General features: G+C 39.7%; 1 protein-coding gene across 5 annotated transcripts; it reads left to right on the top strand.

The window, feature by feature from the left end:
- Positions 1-4,872: 4,872 nt before the first annotated feature.
- Positions 4,873-19,266, top strand: pla2g6 (phospholipase A2, group VI (cytosolic, calcium-independent)). Of its 5 annotated transcripts, none has more exons than XR_015036331.1 (19): positions 4,873-4,953; positions 5,978-6,198; positions 7,449-7,658; positions 9,038-9,218; positions 9,430-9,617; positions 11,078-11,174; positions 11,443-11,625; positions 12,568-12,676; positions 13,151-13,267; positions 14,419-14,509; positions 15,167-15,330; positions 15,424-15,574; positions 16,462-16,598; positions 16,845-16,922; positions 17,132-17,286; positions 17,379-17,480; positions 18,323-18,438; positions 18,555-18,628; positions 19,115-19,266. XR_015036331.1 is itself a non-coding variant. In XM_085785220.1 (19 exons), the coding sequence occupies exons 2-19, from the start codon at positions 5,984-5,986 to the stop codon at positions 19,257-19,259; spliced, it is 2,463 nt and encodes an 820-aa protein (XP_085641346.1). In that variant the 5' UTR covers positions 4,873-4,953; positions 5,978-5,983; the 3' UTR covers positions 19,260-19,266. The 5 variants fall into 5 exon arrangements, 4 of the variants coding, with proteins under 4 accessions (XP_085641346.1, XP_085641362.1, XP_085641354.1 ...); XM_085785220.1 differs by having other exon boundaries at positions 17,429-17,480; XM_085785236.1 differs by lacking the exon at positions 13,151-13,267 and having other exon boundaries at positions 17,429-17,480.
- The last annotated feature ends 2,645 nt before the right edge of the window (positions 19,267-21,911 follow it).

Raw genomic sequence — 21,911 nt, 5'->3', positions numbered from 1 at the left:
TTACAACATGCTTTTTCCATCATTAAACTAAAATAGAATATTTAATTCAATAAGTGTTAATGAAAACAATACTTTATTTGGGGGGGGGTGGGGTTTAGGAAGTAAATCCAGAGACGCCCTGAAAGCAGCGCCGTCGTATAGGGGGGAAAGGTGATGACAATTATAAGGGCCCACAGCCCGCTGGGGCCGACACAGCCCCCAGTATCCTCTATGACAAAATTATTATGCATACACTGAACTAATATATATTCATACGAATGAATCCGAATTAAAACAAAGGTTGGTCTTATTAAGCTCAACTAAATACATAACAGAAAGTTAAAGTAATATTATATGCTAAGTATGTTTATTGATGTCTTGTGTTTAGGGAATGGGATAAAAATGACTCCAATACGTTCCAGATATTGTGAGTCGCTATTGCAGGAACCCCATGCACACATTTTAACCATATTGAAAAATTATAAAGTAGTTTTTGCCCAAAAGTTGCTGTCTACCTATCCTGTTTCATATAAATATGTATCCATATCCCACATCCTTACTTTGTCTTTTTATGAGTTCAATTAATTAATTTTTTGTATATTATCTTTGTTCCGAATCACTTTGCACTTTATCTCTTATTTTTTTCTCATATCATTTCTCTGCTCATATAACATTGATTATGTCTGCACTTTTTAATATCTGTTTTTATTTTGTTAGCAAAAATGTGTCTTGTTAAAGTAATTTGTTCTATAGGGGTGGAACCTATGTTTTATGTTCCCTCCTTGCACCAAAAGGAAATGTGTGCTAAATAAATAAACTAATCACTAATCAGCAAATGAAAAGGCTATTCATTCCATAGTCCAACCTTGTAATATGTTGCGCACACTTGTTGCTATAATGAACTATGGGCAGACCCCTGGCACATTTATCTTTTTTTTTTGTCATACTGTGATTTGTTTTAACATAACTTTACAGACATTTCAAGTGTTACAGATATCGCACAAATCAATAGTCTGTTCAAGAAAGCAAAAAAGGAGAAACAGATTGATAGGAGCAAATTTATTATTGACTCTTTTACAATAGATTTTATTTTACTTTGGTGGAACATGTTGCAGACCAATCAGTAGGCCAAAGAAGGGCCCAAAAAAAGGGCCACGGCAAGTATAAATTTTTGTTACAATTATCGTTTTCTCGTGACGCACTGGAACTGCCCTCGAGATAACAAAGTCTGTTTTCTCGTGATAACGAATTAATTTATTTCGTTATCTCGAGATAACAAAGACCGTTTTCTCGTGATAATGAAATAATCATAGAATGTGTGGTTGACATGGTTGCCTAGCAACATGTTTCCCCGGTGCAATCACTTCTGCTTACGGGGAAGTAGCAGCAAACCTCACTACTGTTCAGCACATCTTGACTTTAGAAGTTCTGACACTCCGCTCTGTGTTAGTTGTGTCGCGGTGATAATTTAACCGTGATCAGTGTTGTACAACACACACAACTGTTACAGCCGCAGTGTTGTGAGTGATCATGTCAGACAACCACTTCTGCTGTGTTATGAAGGTTTTCACAGACCCGGTGCCGGCGCCACTATCGATGCAGCGGAATTTCTTTCACATTTGTGTCTAGGTGTTGCTGTAGTTGTACTGCTCTCAGAGTCGTCACTCACAACACTGCGGATAAAACAACCAGTATGTTGTGTGTGTTTGCCTACTTTTCACGGTTAAATTATCACCGCGACACACACTCATTAAAGCAGTTAATATCAGTGGAATTTTTTTGCTACGAACATAACAGCGGCTAACCAGCTGCTACTTCCGTAAGCAGCAATCATTTGCACCGGGGAAGTATGTTGCTAGCCTAACCATGTCAACTCCGTCACATTCTATGATTAATTCATTATCCCGAGGAAGAAAATTTTCCTTGTGGGATAACGAAATGTTAACCAATTCGTTATCAGGAAAACAAACTTTGTTATCTCGAGATAAACGGAAATGAAGGGCTGTAATTCGCAGCCAAGGAAAACGCGTGAATCTCGAGATATACGAACAATAAGTCGTTATCACGAGAAAACGATAATAAAAAAATGTATACGGACTTGGCCCTTTAGGGCTTCCGTAGTATCCCAAGAAAGAAGGAAAATGTTACTTTTTAATAAATCTGTTTTTATTTTTTGCAAAATTTCATATTCATGAAAGTTCGATTCTGGTAACGAAAACCCCGCTTGCTTTTGTTTTTCAAAAAGAAGTGGCCGATATAGGAAGCTAATCACAGACAAACAGAAAGGCTATTAAAACACGAGCTACGGGTTACCTGGAATATGTACCAACCGTAGTTGTACTAATGAAGCTGTAACCCCTGGCACATGTCTTCAAAAGTATTTTCATTGAACACAGCATTCCCTGTATTACTATTTGTACTGCCAACTTCTTTTAAATAAAGCTGTTAACATTAGTTAAAGCAGAAAAAAAATTTGCGTCAGGTCGTTTTCGCTAATGCTGCGTTCCAGGCAGGATTTTGAATCAGTAAAATCAGCTTCAAGGCCAACTTACGCTTTGTAGCGAGGCAAGTTCCGACCTGTAATTTATCTGTGAAAGTCACTATAACGGCCACTCGTAACTTCGACCTGTGAAAACATGCACAAACACTGGTTAATCTTTTTGCACAACACCTGCAAATACACAAAGTTACGGCTGCCTTGAATTCACAAAACATGCAAACTCGTCACTACTGTCGCCACACTTCTGGACGGCGTTCTTGGCTGCACACACAGCTACCTGTTTTTGCCGTTCTCTCTCCTCAGTGGATAAAAACTGTAGCCTTGCATACGATAAATGTTTTGTGTCTCAGAAAACACTTCTGCTGTGTTATGAGGTTTTACAGCAGCTGTGAAGTCACATCGATGAAGTTGTTTTATGAATTTCTTTCACATTTGTGTCTAGGTGTTGCTGTAGTTGTAGTGCTCTCAGAGTCGTCATACCAAACCACTGGGATCAAACCAACCAGTACACCAAAAGTCCCTGTTGTTTGCTATAAAATGCTTTTTGGACACACTCATTAACATTAGTTAATTAATATGTACAATTGTTTACAATAATATGAAACCCACTGAATTCATGCAAGCAAGAATCCATCTCACCAGGCTCCTATACACTTCTGTGACTTGGTGCATCAAAAAGAAGCAAGTGTCTGTTTACATAAATGTAAATGTAAAAGTGTAAATAAGTTTTGTTTTCAGAGTGAAGATTTATTAGTTTATAATAAGTGCAATAAAACAACAATAAAACTTTACAAGCGTACACTTTATCCATGTACTCATCAGCACATTTGTAAAACTGAAACTGAAAACACAAGATTATGAGAACCATGCAGCTCTCATTCTCAGAAACACTGATTGTCTACATACAGACACATTTGTCATATCATTGCCCACTTTGAATGATTAAGATGCTGTTGTATACTACCAGCAGTATAAACATAATTATGAAACTCATTAAAACATAATCATATCCAATCATATCCATAAAAGATCATATATGTATTTCTTGATTATGATATCTTAAAAATTAGTTGAAATTACACCCTGTAAACCATGACTTGTGTGACATTTTCTGAAAATGTGAAAAAAATTAAACAGATAAATAAAATGTTTAAATGCCAGGCTTTTTTTCTGCCCCTCCTTACCACCGATCCAACTTCACTGTTACACTTCTGGGATCAGATACACCTCTGAAGTTTCACTGAATGCCAGATCAAGACACAATAGTCCATTATTCATAACAAAATAGATTTGTATTTGTATTTATTGATTTATTTATTCACCCTTATTTAACCGGTAAATCCCATTGAGAATTAAAATCAGCCCATACAAGACATAGTCTACAATAAACAACAAAACAAAAACTCAGATACTCACATACAGTTCACACCAGAAAAACAATGACACTCCTCCCTCACTGCATTCTTTATAATACGCTTAAAATCATTAAATGTTTTTAGTTTATTAACTTTTTGTAAGACTGTGGTGCATGGTACAGGAGAATAATATGCCAAGTGCAAGTGCTGTCATGGCCCGTATAATATACAAATACTTAAGACTTTATTAATTCGTTAGTGTGTTTCCTTTGTATTGGTCTTCATTGGTTCTTCTATGTATTTCTCATGTGTCTTTCTTACTATTACAACAACCTGCCTGGGGACTACAGACGGAAATTAGCCATGGCTATAATCTGGCCTTTACATGTGTGCAGAAAACCGACAGCACTATAGGTATAATACTTTCTTTTAATGTCAATCACACACAGCAACAGTCACATATTTACATGTGTAGAATGTCCATTAATACGTGCTGTCCCCAATCTAAACAAATTAATCTAAATTGAAGTAGTTGACAAAACACAACAAAAGCCCAACAAAAACAAAGCAAAGGTTGAGCTATAGACATTGCTGCTACAGTTGAAGTGCATGTTCTGGAAAGATAATATAAGCTGCAGATATAGGCTATAAATACACATTTCTCCAACTTTTTCCCTGTTAAAAGGATTTTCTTGGGAGTTTTTCCTCAGTCGATGTGAGGAAGTGTCTAAGGGCAGAGGACATTGTAATGTTGTGTAAAGTCCTTTGAGACAAATTGCTTGTTAAAATGGACTATACAAATAAAATGGCCTTGCCTTGCCTTGTACTTGCCATTAAAAAGAAAGAAAGAGAGAATTTAAATAATGGAAACTAACTAGAAACATCTCCTCTTTGCTGTTGGGGTCTTTATAATGTGAAGAAACCCCCAGCAGCTTCCATGTCACAAGCCCCGCCCACTTCGCCTAGAAGTCCCCGCCCCTCGCTCCTGGTTCTGGACTCTGATTGGCCGGAGCTGACGTCAATCACGCTTTGTAGCAAGTTCGCGTGCAGCGTCGGTTGTTGACGTCGCTGTCAGAAGTCAACGCAGCAGCAGCAGCAGCAGCAGAGGACAGCTAGCAGGTGAGCACGGACTGACGGGGTTTTTCTGCTACGTAATGCGATTATCTTACCTTGACGAGTCGCAAAGTGTACTATAGATGCTCAGAGTTGTTTTAGGGGGGTTTATTTCATTTAAAAACATTAATATAAGGACTGGTTTTGCTGGCTTTTAGCGGCTGGTTTCGTGTCAAATTGATTCAGGACATCAGGGAACTCGTGAGCAGCATGAATGAAACCACTTGTTCATCTTTTTCAATTAATTAAATTAAAACCGAAACTCATTCAGAGTCGGCTTTCACTTCTTCAAAACAATAGGGGTCTTATATTGTACAGGAAGTGGGGCGTTGACAGCCTGGTTGTTGATAACTGAGCTGAGCTACATATAAACATGGTATAATTAGCTTAACCGTCCAATAAATACTTTGATACTTTCGGTTTGCTCACCCAGTCCCACTTACCTAACAGTTAATCAGAGACTGGGGGGTTTTCTGGGTTATGATATGCAATATTAGGGATATATTACACTTGTTGCTATTCGTGTGGTGGTTATAACCCGACCTGCGGGTAAGATAAATGATTCATCACTGTTGACAGCAACACTACAGGAGCAGCCAGCAAACAGGGGACAGAGCCTCATCTGATAGATAGGCTAGATAGATAGATAGACAAAAATATAGACAGACAGATAGACTGACATATATATAGATAGTCATATAGACAGACAGACAGACAGACATATAGATGCTTTATTGATCCTGAAGGAAATTCAACAGTGGTCAGCTGCTCTCACACACAATAAAAACATACACGCAATAGAAATCAAAGTTAAAAATTAAAACAGTGAATTAAAAATCAATGTATCATCAAAAGCCATTCAAGTCTCCAGCTCCAAAAGTGCTCTAATGCACCATAAAGTGCCATAGTGTCATGTCTCTATGCCTCCACCACCAAATTTCTGCATGTGACAGAACAGAAAACCGGTTGTGTTTAGTCGATAAGAAACTACCTCAGTCGTCCCTAAACCCTGCTCCTGTTTTACTCCCAGGTAACGATGCAGTTCCTCGGCCGGCTGCTGGACACCGTCTCCTCTGTGTCGACACTCTTCACCAACCCGTACCGGGTCCGCGATGTGCCGCTGTCCGACTACGGTGGAGGAGGCAAAGTGCTGCAGAAGGAGGAGGGACGCATCGTCCTGTACCGGAACAACCAGTGCCAGTCATGGGACTGTCTCCTCATGTGTCCCGAGACACCCAATGTCGTCCTGAGGTCAGTATTGATCACATGGTGTCATTTTGTTGTGAAATACAGACGCTGGAGTAGGTTGTAATGATCAGATGAGTGTGTGTGTTTTTGGTTGTTTGGTTTTAGTTTCATTGATTTACTTTAACCCACTATTGACCTACACTGTTACCTAACAAAGGAGCTTAACTAAATCAAGGCACCTTTATCTTGAATGAGTCAGCGTCGTCAGCCATTCAGTCTCAAAACCAGATTTAAATAATGAAACTGTGCCAGTTTTAAAAGTGAAACCAAAAGTTCAATCTGCCATAGTGATGTTGTAAAGAGAGACGGCGAGCTTTAGTTACATTTAAAATTTACGACATTCGTACTAGTCAGCATAGAATCGTTAGTTATTATTAAAACTAGTGTCTTAATAAGAATATGAATAACTTTTTTCATCCCAAAGGGAAATGTATTCATCAGGCAGCTCATCTATTAGAAGAATTAAAAGTATTCATCTCCTGTATCTCTCCATCACAACAACTACAAACATTTGTATTGCTAATGTAAATATAAGTTAGTAAGTAAGAGGAAAAATCATAGAAAAGACACCTTTTAAATTTGAGGGCTACAATGAATGAATATGAACAGATACTGGGTTGGTAGATATAGGTACATAAATATATTTAATCTCATTTAGCTTTCTTGTAAAGGCAAATTAGATTTTAAAATGTCTTTTGAAGTGAAAAGAAGTCATGCAACCGCTGCAGCAAGAAAAGCTTCAAATGATTTTTTGTTTATTTGAATGGGACAGTACACGTTAATGGACATAAGAACATGTAAATATGCTGGATTATAGCAGGATGCTATTAATTCTTATTATTCAATAACATAAAAACAGTTCAAAACAATACAACATTACACATAATAAAAAAAGTAAAGAACACAAGGCAACAATAACAATGAAAAACACATTGAGAGACACAAGTTATAATAAACATACAGGTAATTTACAAAGTGACTGTGGATAATGAAGTAGTCCACACAGGTAGCGGGACCAGAAGAGTTTCGTTTTGGGTAATAAAGTGCATAAGTGCTGAAGTGGTGGGTTGTATTGCATGATGGAATGCAATTTATAGTGGTTTAGTTTTTTTCTTCTTCTATTTTTCACTTCACATGAGAGGCTCATGTTTGCTGGAGGGTTTGTGGTTATTGATGTGACGGTCCTCTCAGCTAGATTTCCTGTCAGAGTTCTTGGTAACGTGACCGTGTGACCTCTGTGCGGCCTGAACCAGGCTGTTTCAGGTGGCGTCAGAGGAGGACGCCATGAACTGGTTTCCGCAGTACGCCCTCAAGCTTCGGCCCTTCTACGAGACGCTCTCTCTGAAGGCCGAAACCGCCCAGCCGATCGTGGACTGCATCCGCAACCACCAGGACTGGAGCTCTGCCCACATCGCCGTGGAGACGGGCCTGAGGGAGTGTCTCAAACACAACTATGTCCAGAGGTAAGAGAGAGGATGTGGCTTTTAAAAACGGCTCGAGTCACAAAAGGATGTTTTCATAATATCTCTTACACTAACAGCCCAGTTTACCATCACACACACCGACACAAACAGGCTGTGAAGTATAACAGTGGGTTGAATAAGTGCATCAATAAACAATGGCATGAAGAGAGAGGCCAGTAACACATAAGCTTCTTTCATCAGCGAGGCATTAATTGCTGGTCTGTATGAGCTGCATGAAAACAAAACAACAAATACTAACGACTGCTTATCATGTTAACAGAGCTTTAGCTTTAGAAAGCTACGAATCGCATGACATTACTACAAAACTTGTCACTTTTAAGTCAATTTCTTTCATTTTTGCAGCAGTTGGTTTTTGTTTTGTCTTAACTGAGACATTAAATTGGTACATTTGTCATCAGAATTTAGCAAAATGGCGCTGAGGACATCTTATAAAATGCTTTCTAATTAAAAAAACAAAACAAGAAACAGTGTAGTTTGGAAATTTAGTCTGAATGGGGAAACATGAACGTAATGAAAGAGAAATTCAAGGAACATTTTGGGCGTTTTCTTGGTCAGTGTGAATCACTTACACAACCAACAAGAAATAACTTTCAAATCTGTCCCTGTCTGACCTTCGTTACCACATTGTGTCAACATAGCCTTGCCACATAAAACATAAAACTAGGGCTGTCAATCGATTAAAATAAAACAACTTTTCTCTTGAAATGGTTAGTTGTTGCATCACTGTCAATTGCAATGGACTGAGCTCTCCTGACTAATCCTCCTCTACTCCGGTGCTATGACACCTCCCACAATACACCTATATAATTGTATGCAATTTTTTTTTGCTTGTTTGTAATGTGTTCAGTTTGTATGTTTATGGAAAAACCATAATAAAAACATTATTAAAAAAAAAAAAAAAGAATTACTAATTAATCACACAATTTTCTGTAATTAATCATGACGATTACTTACAGAAAATTGTGTGATTAATCAAATATTAAAACTTAATAAAGTGACGTAGCTCTACAGCAGGAATAAAAACTGCTTTTTAGCTGCTTAACTGCTATTGGGTCAGCTCAGCTGCCACCCTAAGTAAACAAAACTACGTTAACTGCGTACATTTTTTTTTGCTGTGTTAAATGTTTAAAATTAATCGCCAAAATGAACGCATTAAATTTGTCAGCACTACAAAAAAACAAAACAAAAACAAAGGGTTTTCAAGGCAGCTCGTCATTCAGCGCTGAACTGATAAGAAACATTTTAGCTTCTGCTTTGTACTGAAACATGAAAAATGTGCACAACACAGAACTTTAAACCCTCACACAAATAAAGGTGAATGATCAGTGACCCACCGCCGCCGCTCTGCCTGTCTCCAGTCAGATCAACGCTCGGGACGCGTCCGGTCAGACGCCGCTGCATCGGGCGTGTGAGCGCGGCGACTCGGTGTGTGTGAAGGAGCTGCTGGATGAAAGCCAGGCTCGCACCGACATCAAGGATCGCAACGGGGAGACGCCCATGCACTGCGCCGCCAAGCAGGACTCTCCTCAGGTCATCCAGGTGCGTCTCAGCTTCAAGATTCAAAAAGCTTTATTGTCCATCACATAGTGAAAGAAAATTGCCTTCAGTTTGGGCTCAAAACATGAAAACCATATTCAAACCCATCAGACGCATAAAATCACATAAAAACATACTAATAAACGGACGTGTGTAAGTCGTACTATAACTGTGTTGCCATCTTTTATTGTTTCTAAACTTTAACACCATCCAGGTCCTGTGTTCGCGGCTGTGCTCGGGCGTGAATGAGCTGAACAACCACGGGGAGACGCCGCTCCACGTTGCCTGCCGCCTGGGCCGCGTGGAGGCCGTCAAAGCTCTGTTGGACGGCGGGGCCAAGTGCGACGTCATCGGCGGCACCGGCTACCCTATCCACAGCGCCATGAAGTACAGCGAGAAGGGGTGAGTAGGGGAAAGGGTGAGGGTGATGATTCAGTCAACATGCAGTTGTTTCTTCTCTCTGTTCTGCTGCTTGTGGTGAAACAGCTGATACAACTTTTAACGGTCTCTGTAGATCAGGCCACGGCCAGACGCAGTGTTGCACCATCTCACTCGCTGTGTTTCTTCAACCACGTCAGCTGTCAGGATTGAATTACTGACTTTTCTTATAGTTGTTGCACAACAGCATCCCGGCCAGAGCTGGAAGTGTTTCTGTGATTTCCTCAGAAACACTAAATAACACAACAGAACGGTTTCTGCCGCTTTTAGACGAAGAGCTCTGATGATAGATGGACGTCTGTACTCTCATCGAGTTTGTCTGTAAGAGTTAATCTCAGAAACTCGCATTTAAAAATTCAGATAAATAACATTTGGTATTAATGTTGGCTACAGGAGGTGATGAAATATGGCCTTCCTCAGAGTAAAGAGTGTTCTTAAGCAATCAAAGAATTTGTGCCTAAAGGCAGGGCTCTACGGTACCATTTTTCCCAAGGAGCACATGTGCTATTTGGGGGCACAAAATGGAATTTGAGAGCAAAATTAAAAATGTTTATGTAACACATATGTATTTATTTAATTCACTGGCCCACCGGTGGGCCCAGCATACATTAGAAGCTGAAGATGGCTTCTAAGGGGTTAACCCTAGAATAATGTTGAGAGTCAAACGTGACCCATGTTTACATTTGAGAGCAATAAAAACACCCTAAACACTTGACTGGCTTTGGCCTGAAATTTGATGACTTCTAATGTGACCCAGAATAGACAAACATGTAAATATTTCAACTTTTTTAATCAACAGACACGAGCAACAACCTGTTCTGTATTATAACCAACATATGAAGCATAAATTGGCCTTTGGTCAGCCCTATGTATTATGATATTAAATAGTGCTTGAACAAATGTGAATTACATTTTTTATTTAACTACTGTAGGCTACTTAAATTAAATTGAAGTTTATATTAATGAAATGCACCGTGACACTGTGACGGTCCTGCTTAAAGGGATAGTTCACTTTTTTTTTGAGGTGGGGTTGTATGAGGTACTTGACAGAGACTGAGGCAGTGAACAGATGCAAACTAATAACATATTTTTGACGCCTTCATCAAATCCCATCTCATAATAATCAGTTACATTATATACAATTTTTAACTGTTTATCTGGGACTAACGGACTCACTCAGTATTCCTCAGCGACTGCAGATATGATACTTAGCGGCCATTTGTACCTCACACAACCCCACTTCCAAAAAACTGAACTCTCCCTTTAAGACACAAAAATGTTTTCTGTTTTTAAACAGGGTTACTAAAATTAAAAATCTGAAGACAGGGGATTCTGTGCAGTTTCATTTTGAGATATTGAATTATACACTTGAGTTAAATTAGAGTAACGAGTCCTCCTTTAATTTTGTGTTGTGTGTCTGCCAGCTGCGTGGAGGAGATCCTCAAAGCCGACCCCAATCAGCTCCAGGCCGAAGACTCCTTGTACGGAGGGACGCCTCTCCACTGGGCCAAAACAGCAGAGGTGAAAAAAAATATTCCTTCAGAAATCTAAAACGAGTATATTTTCATTCTAGTCGTATAAAATCCAGAGATGTGAACGCGTTAAAGCTTTGATGAAATATTAATGGATGTCTGACTGTCGACGACCTCTGTGAGGAGACACCAGCGCTCTGAACTCCAAACCAAGACGTCAGTGTTAGGAATCAGAAATATCTCAGAAGGAGTTCATAAGGATTAAAATGAATGTTTTATAATTTAAAACATAATCTCGATCTCCCTCTGTGTGGCAGCTGTGTCGTATTCTGCTGGAGCACGGCTGTCTAGTGAACTACCTCAGTAAGACCGGAGAGACCGCCCTGCACATCTTGACCAGGAGAGGTCGCTTCGAGGCCGCCATGGTGCTGCTCACCCACGGAGCCAACGCCAACCTGAAGGGCCAGGACGGGAACACGGCCCTTCACCTGGCCATGAAGGTCTGTATCTGTACTCCTTATGTCTTTATATGGATGGATGGATGGATGGATGGATGGATGGATAGATGGATAGGAATAGGAGGGGGAAAACGGCGTTGCCGTCGCACCGAATGCACGCGGACGCGCAGCTTTAATGAGCACGCATGTCGCGCGTCCACATTGGAGGTCGGCTGTTATCAGTATAATCAGAGACAACCATGAATGAGTTCGCCTCAGTTTCACGTGATTGTCACTGTCAGCCTGTTAGAAAAACATTTTACTGACCCAAGCTGAGACCACCCCCCCCCTCCCTCCCCTCAAAACAAAAACTCTTCGGATCTGAACGATTCACACAAGTCACCTAATTGGTCATGAAAAAAGCGAGTTTCGCTTTTCGGCGCGCTGTTTGCATCCCTGATAGAAATATAGATAGATGCATAGATAGATACATAGATACATAGAAAGATAGATAGATGCATAGATAGATACATAGATAGATACATAGATACATAGAAAGATAGATAGATGCATAGATAGAAAGATAGATAGATACATAGAAAGATAGATATATGCATAGATAGATAGATAGATAGATAGATAGATAGATAGATAGATAATACCGTAACCATTTTAGAAAAAAAAATATAAATATGACATAAATACAAGTACAGGAGTACCAGATAATAGGTATAAATAAATAAGATAATAAGAAAGAAAAAACACTTGTCTGCCCAGTGAAAACTGTAAAATGAGTGATTGAAACAGTGAAAAAGCACAAAAAGATAATAGATGTTTGACTGGGGTTTTGTATTCAACTTAGGTTTTTTGTTCTCCTCTGATGTGATTATTTCAAGATGGAAAATGATTCACAGTGTGGGAATGCATATGTAATTTTTATTAAAAATTAAATATTCTAGTATGTAATGTTGTGTTACCTCATGTGCATGCTGCTGTGCTCTTTAGATGGACCACATAGACCTCATCAAAGCTCTGATCGTGTTCGGTGCTGATGTGATGATCCACAACGACCTGGGAGAAACTCCGGGCCTGATCGCCGCCCGCACCAGCAAAGGTACGTGAAGTTTAAACTGAGAGCGAAGAGGAGGAGGAGGAGGAGGAGGAAGAGGAGGGTGTATGGGGGTTAACTCAGGAACACAGGGTTAAAAATGTAAGGATCTCTAAACTAAAGGATCTCCGAGCTTCAGTAGTGAACTACTTGAAATGAAGTGTATATAACACATTCGTCTAACAAGCCTGTCTGATCTAGCCTGACGTCTGTAGTCTCATTTAAAAGCATGTGTTCTGCCTGAAAGTGGTTTGGTATGTACTGAGCTAACTTTGAAATGTAAATTGAATTCAGTCTTGTTATTTATAGGTTTTTGAAATGCATGATGATGGCTAACAGCTTGCTCCTGTTCTTGCTGTCTCTCTCTCTCTCTCGATCTGTTTTCTCTCTCTCTCTCTTTTTCCTCTAATGTTGTGGTGTGTGTGTGCGTGCATGTCTGACATATGTGCTTGCGTGTGTGTTTTTGTATTAACATGAAAGGTCCTAATAGAAAGATACTGCTGGACATGCTGTGTAGTGTAGGGGTCCAGAATTGCCTCCCTCCCTCCCCCGGCAGTCCTCCCCCCGTCTCCTACAAGGCCAAGTCTCAAAGCATAGGTAACACCACCGTCCCTCACCTTTATCTCCCCTTCACTTTTCTCTCACTCAGCCTTTCTCTGATTGAAATGTCTCAGCTTCTACTCGAGACCTCTTTTATGCTTTACATCAATATTTTTATATTTGATTTAAATTTTATAGTTTGGCAGATAAATTACATTTTCTCTGGACTGCAACATGTTTTTGTGTTGATTTATAAAACTTAAATCTCTAAAGTATTAAAAAAAATGCACCTTAAAGGGATAGTTAAACATTTTGGCAAATTGGCATAATCCCTATAGTCATAGCAGTAGGTTTGTTACCTTTAATTGTCGGTGCAAGCTATTTTTAGAACGGCGGAGCAGAGCCATGAGCTGCTCAGAGCTACGCTACGGAGGCTAATGGGATTTCTTGGTTTCCCTCATCAAACTCATCAAATACACAATCCAACAACTCCACAACGCTCTGGTGGACAAGTTGTGACCTTCACATTCACCACGTTAGAGATAATAACAAAACGTTATGAGACAGAGTTGTTTTCGAGGCAAATGCAGAGAATGCTTGCCGAAAAACTGCTCCAGACGGGAATGCGCATCAGCTGTTTTGCATGAATTTAACTCTAAAACAACTCTTGTCTCGTAACGCTCTGTAGCTCTGAGCAGCTCGTTCTAAAAATAGCTTGCACCGACCATTAAAGGTAACAAACCTACTGCTATGACTATAGGGATTATGGCAATGGGCCAGTTTGCCAAAAAGTTTGAACTATCTCTTTAAGTTTAGTGCTCTTTTATAGTATAAAGAATATTGTGTTTTTATTTTGTGTGTTTAAGTGTGTTGTGAAAAGGGTAAATTATACCTTGAGTCATATAGACGCTGAAAAATATCCGAGGAGGCCAGGTTATACTGATTGTATAAATAGTAGAAGGATAGTTGTATTGTTTTTTAACATTATTTGAACCTTTTTCAACTTGAATTGACCAGAGTTTAATAGATAAAACAACTGCCAGTTATATCAGTGGTAAAATTCAATAATTATCCCAAACTTCATTTCAATTCATATGTAACATCCCATGTTGCTTGTAGAAAACCTACCGACCCCTCTTGTTCTCCTGTCTTTACCGTGTGCCCTGTGTACTGATGTCGTACCAATAGCTGTTGTGATTGGCTGACAGGGTTTGAGGACATCATGTTTGTGGGAGCTGCAATCGGTGCGATAAACAGAGGCTCATCTGAAGTGGACGGACCCAAAGTGGAGAAAAAGAGGTGAGTAGTGGATTGGGAAAATACTGCTACTTTTATGTAGGAATGCACAATAACTATTGGTACAGCCTGAAATTGGCCGATGATTATGTGTATTGTTATATTTTAAACTGTAGAAAACCTACTTATTATATGATGAAACACAGATAAGTCCCATAATGACATTTTTTTGCCAATTGTAATTAGCCAGCATTGCCTTGATTTTGCTCATTTTCAGTCTATTTCCCCCCTGAGTTGATTTGAAACAATAATACCATAAATATTGATTTTTGAACAGTCATAATGGTTCCTGTTTTTGTTGTGATTACAGTAGTGATGTCGGTTATATTACTGTCTTAAGTTAAATTAATCTTTATTCACTACATCTTTGCCTTTCTGGTGTGTATTTAAACTATTAAAATGATATCGGTTATGAGAGGCAGGAAGTTATTGTTATTGATGGAAAAGAAGAGTTATTGTGCATCCCTACGTTTATGAGCAAAGGGGAAGAGTTTGAAGTCAGGGCAGCTTTATCTAAGGTGGATGGATAATAATAATGGATATTTATCCATTGTAAAAAAAAAAACATGTAGAAAGAATATTTAACAGCTGAAATTGCTGTTCAGTACCTGAGTGTTGCAATATTTAAAAAAAAAAAACCTGGTTTCTCCTCTTCTGCAGGATGGACAGACTGCTGTGTCTGGATGGAGGAGGGATTAAAGGGCTGGTGTTGATCCAGATGTTGATCGCTCTGGAGAAAGAGGCCGGTCGACCCACCAGGGAGCTCTTTGACTGGGTTGCTGGCACCAGCACGGGGGGCATCCTGGCCCTTGCAATAGTACATGGTTTGTGTGTTTCCTCCCACACGTCACATTGTTTTCATGAAATATCATCACCAGTGTAGTCACAGATTGTTTTTTTTGTTTTTTTACGTGTAGGTAAGTCCATGGAGTACCTGCGCTGCTTGTACTTCAGGATGAAGGAACAGGTGTTCAAGGGGTCACGACCATATGAATCTGCGCCGCTGGAGGACTTCCTGAAAAAAGAGTTTGGAGAGAACACCAAGATGTCGGACGTCCAGTATCCCAGGTAACTGTTGTCAAGGCAGTAGAAAATGCTCAGCTCAGATGTACAGTGTCATGCAAAGGTTGGTTGGTCCAAATGTCTGTTAATGTAAACAGTTCAGCAAGTGGAAGATGAAATGATCCCCAAAAGGCATAAAGTTACACAGACCCATTCCTTTTACAATATACATAGTATATCTTTTTTCCATCTTTTCCATTTACAAAATGACAGAAAAGAAAAAAGGGCCGGCAGCAAAGGTTTGGCCACCCTGCATAGTTAGTAGCTCGTACCCCCCCCTTTGTAAACTATCACAGCGTGTAAATAGTAAATATCTTGTCTGATACCTTGGTCAAAGTTATCTGAGAGCTCAAGTCTCCTGGGTTTCCCATTCTTTTGCAGGCTGCTGCGTTGTTTCCCGTTTTCACTCTAAAATTGTAGAAAACAAAAATAATACACTGATATTGCTTAAAATATTTTCAAAAGAGTGTTTCATGTTTAACTTCATGCCTTTTGGAGATTGTTTCATCTTCCATGTGCTGAACTGTTCATTTTAACAGAAATTTTGACCAGAGCTGCCCAAACTTTTGCATGATGCTGCTGTATTCACCAGAAAGTGGTGAAGTGCTTTAATGTTAGAGAATTCGGTAGCACCAGCAGCACCATGTTACCATAGATATAAAACCGAACTTTCCCCGTCTTCTGCCAGTAAATTCTCATAAAGTAGACTTTATTTCTTCCTTGTGGTAATTACCATTTTTCCTTTGTTTCTACTGCTGGGAAAAATTACATCAAGCAGCTTTAAATACCACACGTCTTTGCTGAAAAGAGTGTGATGGTTAGAAATGTTAGAAAAGTCAGTGAAGAAAGGGAAACATTTCCTCTACCCTGACTGAATTCCTCTTTTCTCCCAGGGTGATGGTGACCAGTGTGCTGGCAGACAGACATCCAGGCGAGCTGCATATCTTCAGGAACTATAACCCTCCCTCCATCCACAAAGAGCCCCCGTATGCCACCACTGCCACATTCAAGCCTCTCACCACCCCACAAGGTAATTCATTCACAATTCACAGTCTTCAAATGTAGTACTGGATCGATGGTGGAGTTCAGTGATAAAACCACTAGATGGCACCGAAGCATCCTAACACTTGACTAAACCCTATGATGCGTTTGTCACAGTCTTTGTCCAGGGAGTGAAACATGAAAAAAGAAAACTTCTGGGTTTATAAGTCACTGTATCCATGACAAAGTGCAGTTGTCGTGTGTTGTTTGAGCTCCAGCCGTGTTGTTATTACAGGATGGGAGGATGAGGATGTGTTGATAGTAGGATACACAGAGGAGCCGCCCAGAAAGCGTAGGAAGGTGACAGACGAAGGTGTGTGGGTGTGTGTGAATGAGACCAAAGAGCACTTGAAAGGAACAAGCATCACGAAGAATTGAATCTTTGTCACCTACAGTTTGAAAACCTCACAAATAAATTCAATAAAATAGAAAATAACCACTTATAGATATTTTTAATAGCACAGCAGCAAATAAATGCAGCAAACCAAGTCTCTGATTTTCACCTTCATGTCTTCGTCTCAGAACAACTTGTGTGGCGTGCCGCCCGCTCCAGCGGTGCCGCTCCCACCTACTTCAGACCAATGGGCCGCTTCCTGGACGGAGGGCTGCTGGCCAACAACCCAACACTGGACGCCATGTCGGAAGTCCATCAGTACAACAAAGCCTTAAAAGCAGAGGTAGGCAAAGTAACAACTACAGCACACTGCGCTATCGTTGTTTCTCCCTTGGTCCTCCATTAAGTGCACATTCAATCTCTTAACCCAAATAGATCTGTAAAGTTAATTCCCTTCTCAACTTCTCTAAACCCTCCCGCCTCAGAGCCATGCAGAGGAAGTCAAGAAGCTGGGAATAGTGGTCTCCCTCGGCACAGGTAAACCATCCCGTCACACATACATTACATGTATTATATATTATAATATTAAAATTATTTTTTTATGCTTGTTGTGAACATTACCACTGTATATTCACACCTCAGGATGTCTTTGTGTTGTGTATCAGTTTGTTTATCTGCTCACGTAACAGTTTTAATTATATCAATGAATATAGTGCACATGCAAACATAACCAGTACTGTGCTAAAGGTTTAGGCGATATAAGTACTGTAAAGTGAAGATACTTTAAAATGTATTGCCATGTCATGAATAGTCTTAATTTGTCGATTAACTTCATACAAAGTTCAGTCAACAGAAGAAATCTATATCATCATCTCTTACAAAGCTCTTCTGTGAATTACTCCTCCCCCCTTTAACTAAATTTGCAAACACATCTTATACTTTATTTAAAACCTGTTAACCTGTCAGGATCAATTTTAAGGTTCTTTTACTAGTTTTTCGATGTCTTAACAGTCTTGGGCCCTCTTTTTTATCTGACCTACTTTAAACCATATCAACCCTTGCGGCCCCTGAAGTCTTCCGGCACTGGCCTTTTAACCATACCACAGGTTATATCTAAAACACAGGAGGAGGCGGCTTTCAAACAGCCTGCTGGAGAGCGTCAGGGTTTGTATTGGGTTTGCACTTTGTGTTGCTTTTATGTATGAAAAGTGCCACACAAATAAAATTTGATTTGTTAAGTCACATTAGAGTATTCTAAAAAACAAAACTCAAGTAAAACACCTCTCCAAGTTATTTTCTCTTCTAGGGGTTGAATTGCAAGGAGGGTCTTTATGATATCATGTATTTTATAATCTGTATGTGCTCCTCCGTGTCTCCAGGTAAACCCCCTCAGGTGGTGGTGAGCTCTGTGGACGTTTTCCGGCCCTCCAATCCTCTGGAGCTGGCCAAGAGCTTTGTTGGAGCGAAGGAACTGGGCAAGATGCTGGTGGACTGTGTAAGTTCAGCTTCGTTTTGTAGTTAAATCCAAAACTATTGGACTCTTAATTGATAGTTGTAGTTCATTTTCTAATAATAATGAATTAACCCTAATTGTAAAATTGTGTTGAACAGTGTACAGACTCTGATGGCTGTGCGGTGGACAGGGCCAGAGCCTGGTGTGAAATGATCGACACCGTTTATCACAGGTCAGCTGATCATCAACCACTTCCCGCCCACTGCAGCTTCAGTCCTGTTTATCTGATTGAGCCTGCGCTCATTCGTTGTCTTTATCACCACCATCTCACTTCCCTTCGTCTCTCATGCAATCATTTTTAAGTTTTTAAAATGTTGCAACAGGGACATGACACAAAGCATGACTGCAGTTTTATCACATCAGATGTTGTTAGTCATTTCCTCCTCAGTGTCACTAAACTCAGAATAATCACTAATTTGAACCACCAAGAATCGCTCAGTGCGTGTAGAATGATCCTCATACCATTTTTATTTGAACATGTGGCTTTTGTTATCTGTTACAATTTGTCTCATTCGTAATCACCTAAGTGCAGTGAAAACAGATTAAAGTGACCAGTTTGACCCTGACAAATGTGAAACTCTGCATAAAACTCTGTATTTATTGTCTTGTGTGCACTTTGCATTTATTGTGCACTCTGTATTTATTGTCTTTTGTGCAGATTAAGCCCCCAGCTGTCACAGGAGGTGATGCTGGATGAGGTTAGTGATGCCGTCCTGGTGGACATGCTCTGGGAAACCCAGATGTACCTGTATGAGAAGAGAGAGAACCTCCAATCTCTGGCAAACGTGCTACTGAACAACTGACACCACACAAGGAAAATAACAAAGAGAAACTGTGAAGACGGGACTGTGAGAGCAGGGGAGACAGCAGGAGAGTCTATGAGAGCAAAGGAGTGGGGGCCAAGGACAAGAGTGACTGGACAAGGCACACAGAGGTGTTGGCGTTGCCTTGATGTTGCCTATTGAAAGGCAAGTTATGTAGCATCATGTGACCTTAACACTGACCTTATCATTATCATGGATTATCAATGGTTTACCAAATTTTGTGTTTGTCCATAAACCAGTGAAGGACAGAGTGTAGAGTTTGCCCTCTTACGTACTGTATGTGACCACAGGGTTAATGTAGGAGGAAGTGGCACATGCTGAATCACACACAAAAAAAGAAGCATACACACTGACGGTGTCACTGCTGTCGCTCTCCCCTCTCCCCATAGCGTGTGGTAACAAGTAGTCAAACCACGTCTACGAGTCAAATTCTGGTTGGTTGTGGTAAAACAAGAGCACTCCTCATCATCTTTCCATCACATGTTCACCAAAGTAGCTGCAGGCTCTCACTATATAGACATGTAGCATGAAGCAATATGAACAAAGGGACCCTGCAGTGTTAGTGCAAGATCTGCATTATGCTGTAGCATGTGATGATGACAGTGATGATTTAAAGGTTCTGCCTTATGTGTCTGGGACCCAAATTTGTTTTCTTTTCATAGTGCATTTCAAACCTTTGTAAGTTATTTATACTGACTAGTTTAACCTCACGCTGATGACCTCCTTTCACAGTGTACCGTGTTGCAGCCTCCTGGTGTACTGCGTAATGAGTACTAGCACATATTTAACATATTATCATTACAACTGGACTGAAAACGAGACTTGACTTATCAACTTATTTCAAAGACACAGAAAATGAAGCCTCACTTCATCTTGCACAACATAAATTTGGTAACAAATTATTTCCTATGCTTTTTGTATGTGGATTAATTATTGAAGTGTGTACTGGTATGGTAATAAAATATATAAATATTTACCTACAAGATGTATCCATGACTGATTTGTTTCTTTGTTGCTGTACTCATTAAAAAGATGTGGTCTATTGTTAATTCAGCTTTTGTTTGACTACTTAACTGTGGCCACCAACAAAGGTCAAAGCACAGGTGTATGAGTCCACTTGTCTTTATTTAATGTACAATCCATAGTCCAGTTTTACATACGGTGAGGGGTCACCTCACCATCAAAACTCAAAAACATTAACAGCATTGTGATGTAATATCCCTTCAATTATTTTGTAGAAAACGATGTAGAAAACCACATCTTATAGCACAATATGATTTCAATACATGGTATGAAAGAATGAAAAAAAAAAGGATTTATATACATATTAATTCATCATAAACTACAAGAAGCAGACCTACAACATTATCGGTAAGGCTGACAGTCTGGTATAAATAACTTAAAGGCAAGCTCACATCAAACAAAATTGAGCTTCAAAGGAAAATTGGCCCCAAATGCATCATCAACACACGTGTTTCCGTGTCAGCTGTCAGGTCAGGTGAGCATTTCCCCCATAGATATATATAAGAACTAAATGACTCACCCGCAGCTGTTTCCCAATGACAAAGCGTAGCCAGTACGGCGGCCATCTTGGGACGGGCAACTCTCTCCCTCAGAGCATTAAGCCTATGGTGCATGTTCTGCTATAATGACCATAACTTGCTCAGTTTTTGTCCGATTTCAAAACGGTTTGATTTTTATGAACGTTTATGCAGTTATGATGCAGCATATTTAGAATCACGGATAATTTTAATAATGTATTTTTTTTTTTTTGTAAAAGTAACATTATAGTGACATTATGCAAATAGTTAAAGTAATAGCTACATACTGATTTATTTTTCACAGAGTTATGAATCGTTTTTTTAGTGCAGATGACTGGATCACCTATCTACTGCACTGTAACTGCAGCTAGCGTCAGAGACAGTTGCCCATCCTCATATGGCCGACTGTGAGCTACGCCTGCGTGTAGTCCGATCTACCCCCTTGATTTCCCCCCTCAAATAGCTGTTCGTTAGCTCTCTGTGATAGAGCTGGTAAACTAGCACGTAAAAAATAAAATAAAATAAAAATAATAATGAATTCAAGAAATTAGTTATTAGCTTAGCTATGGTTTAGCCCATAGACATATATACATTTAGCCTATTTTTATTTTTTACATTTAGCCTACTGATGGCATGGAGACACGAGTCGACCATGGAGCATGGATGTATTAGCCATGGAGTCGACACTAATCTCTCTTATTGCTTAGCAACAGGAAATAATTGCCTAGCAACATTTTCAGCTCTTTGGAGCCGTTGGTGGTTCAGCAACGGTACGGCGGTGGCCCAGGTAGGTTAGCTACCCTACTTCTTGCTAGCATGATCACAAATAATATAGAAATTAAACTTTTTTATTAAGCATTTTTTCTTTCTTTCTTTGCACTCTTTTAAGTGACCTAAAGAGACGACCATTGACGTATATGGTTAGGCTACAGTAGGAGTCACTGGACACCTGTATCAGCCCAGCCGGACATTTGGTGAGTGTTTTGGGGGCAGTTAACACGTTAGCCATTTTTTATGGCAGTTAGCCCGGAGACTTTGGTTAGCCACCCAATTAATAACGGAAAATAGTCATTCAAGTTATTGCTATTTA

This window comes from Trachurus japonicus, chromosome 1 (assembly GCF_045865225.1).
Source record: "Trachurus japonicus isolate A0001 chromosome 1, Traja_1.0".
Lineage (NCBI taxonomy): Eukaryota > Metazoa > Chordata > Actinopteri > Carangiformes > Carangidae > Trachurus > Trachurus japonicus.
Note: the sequence above shows the minus strand (reverse complement) of the source record. Positions and strands in the feature narration are given on the sequence as shown.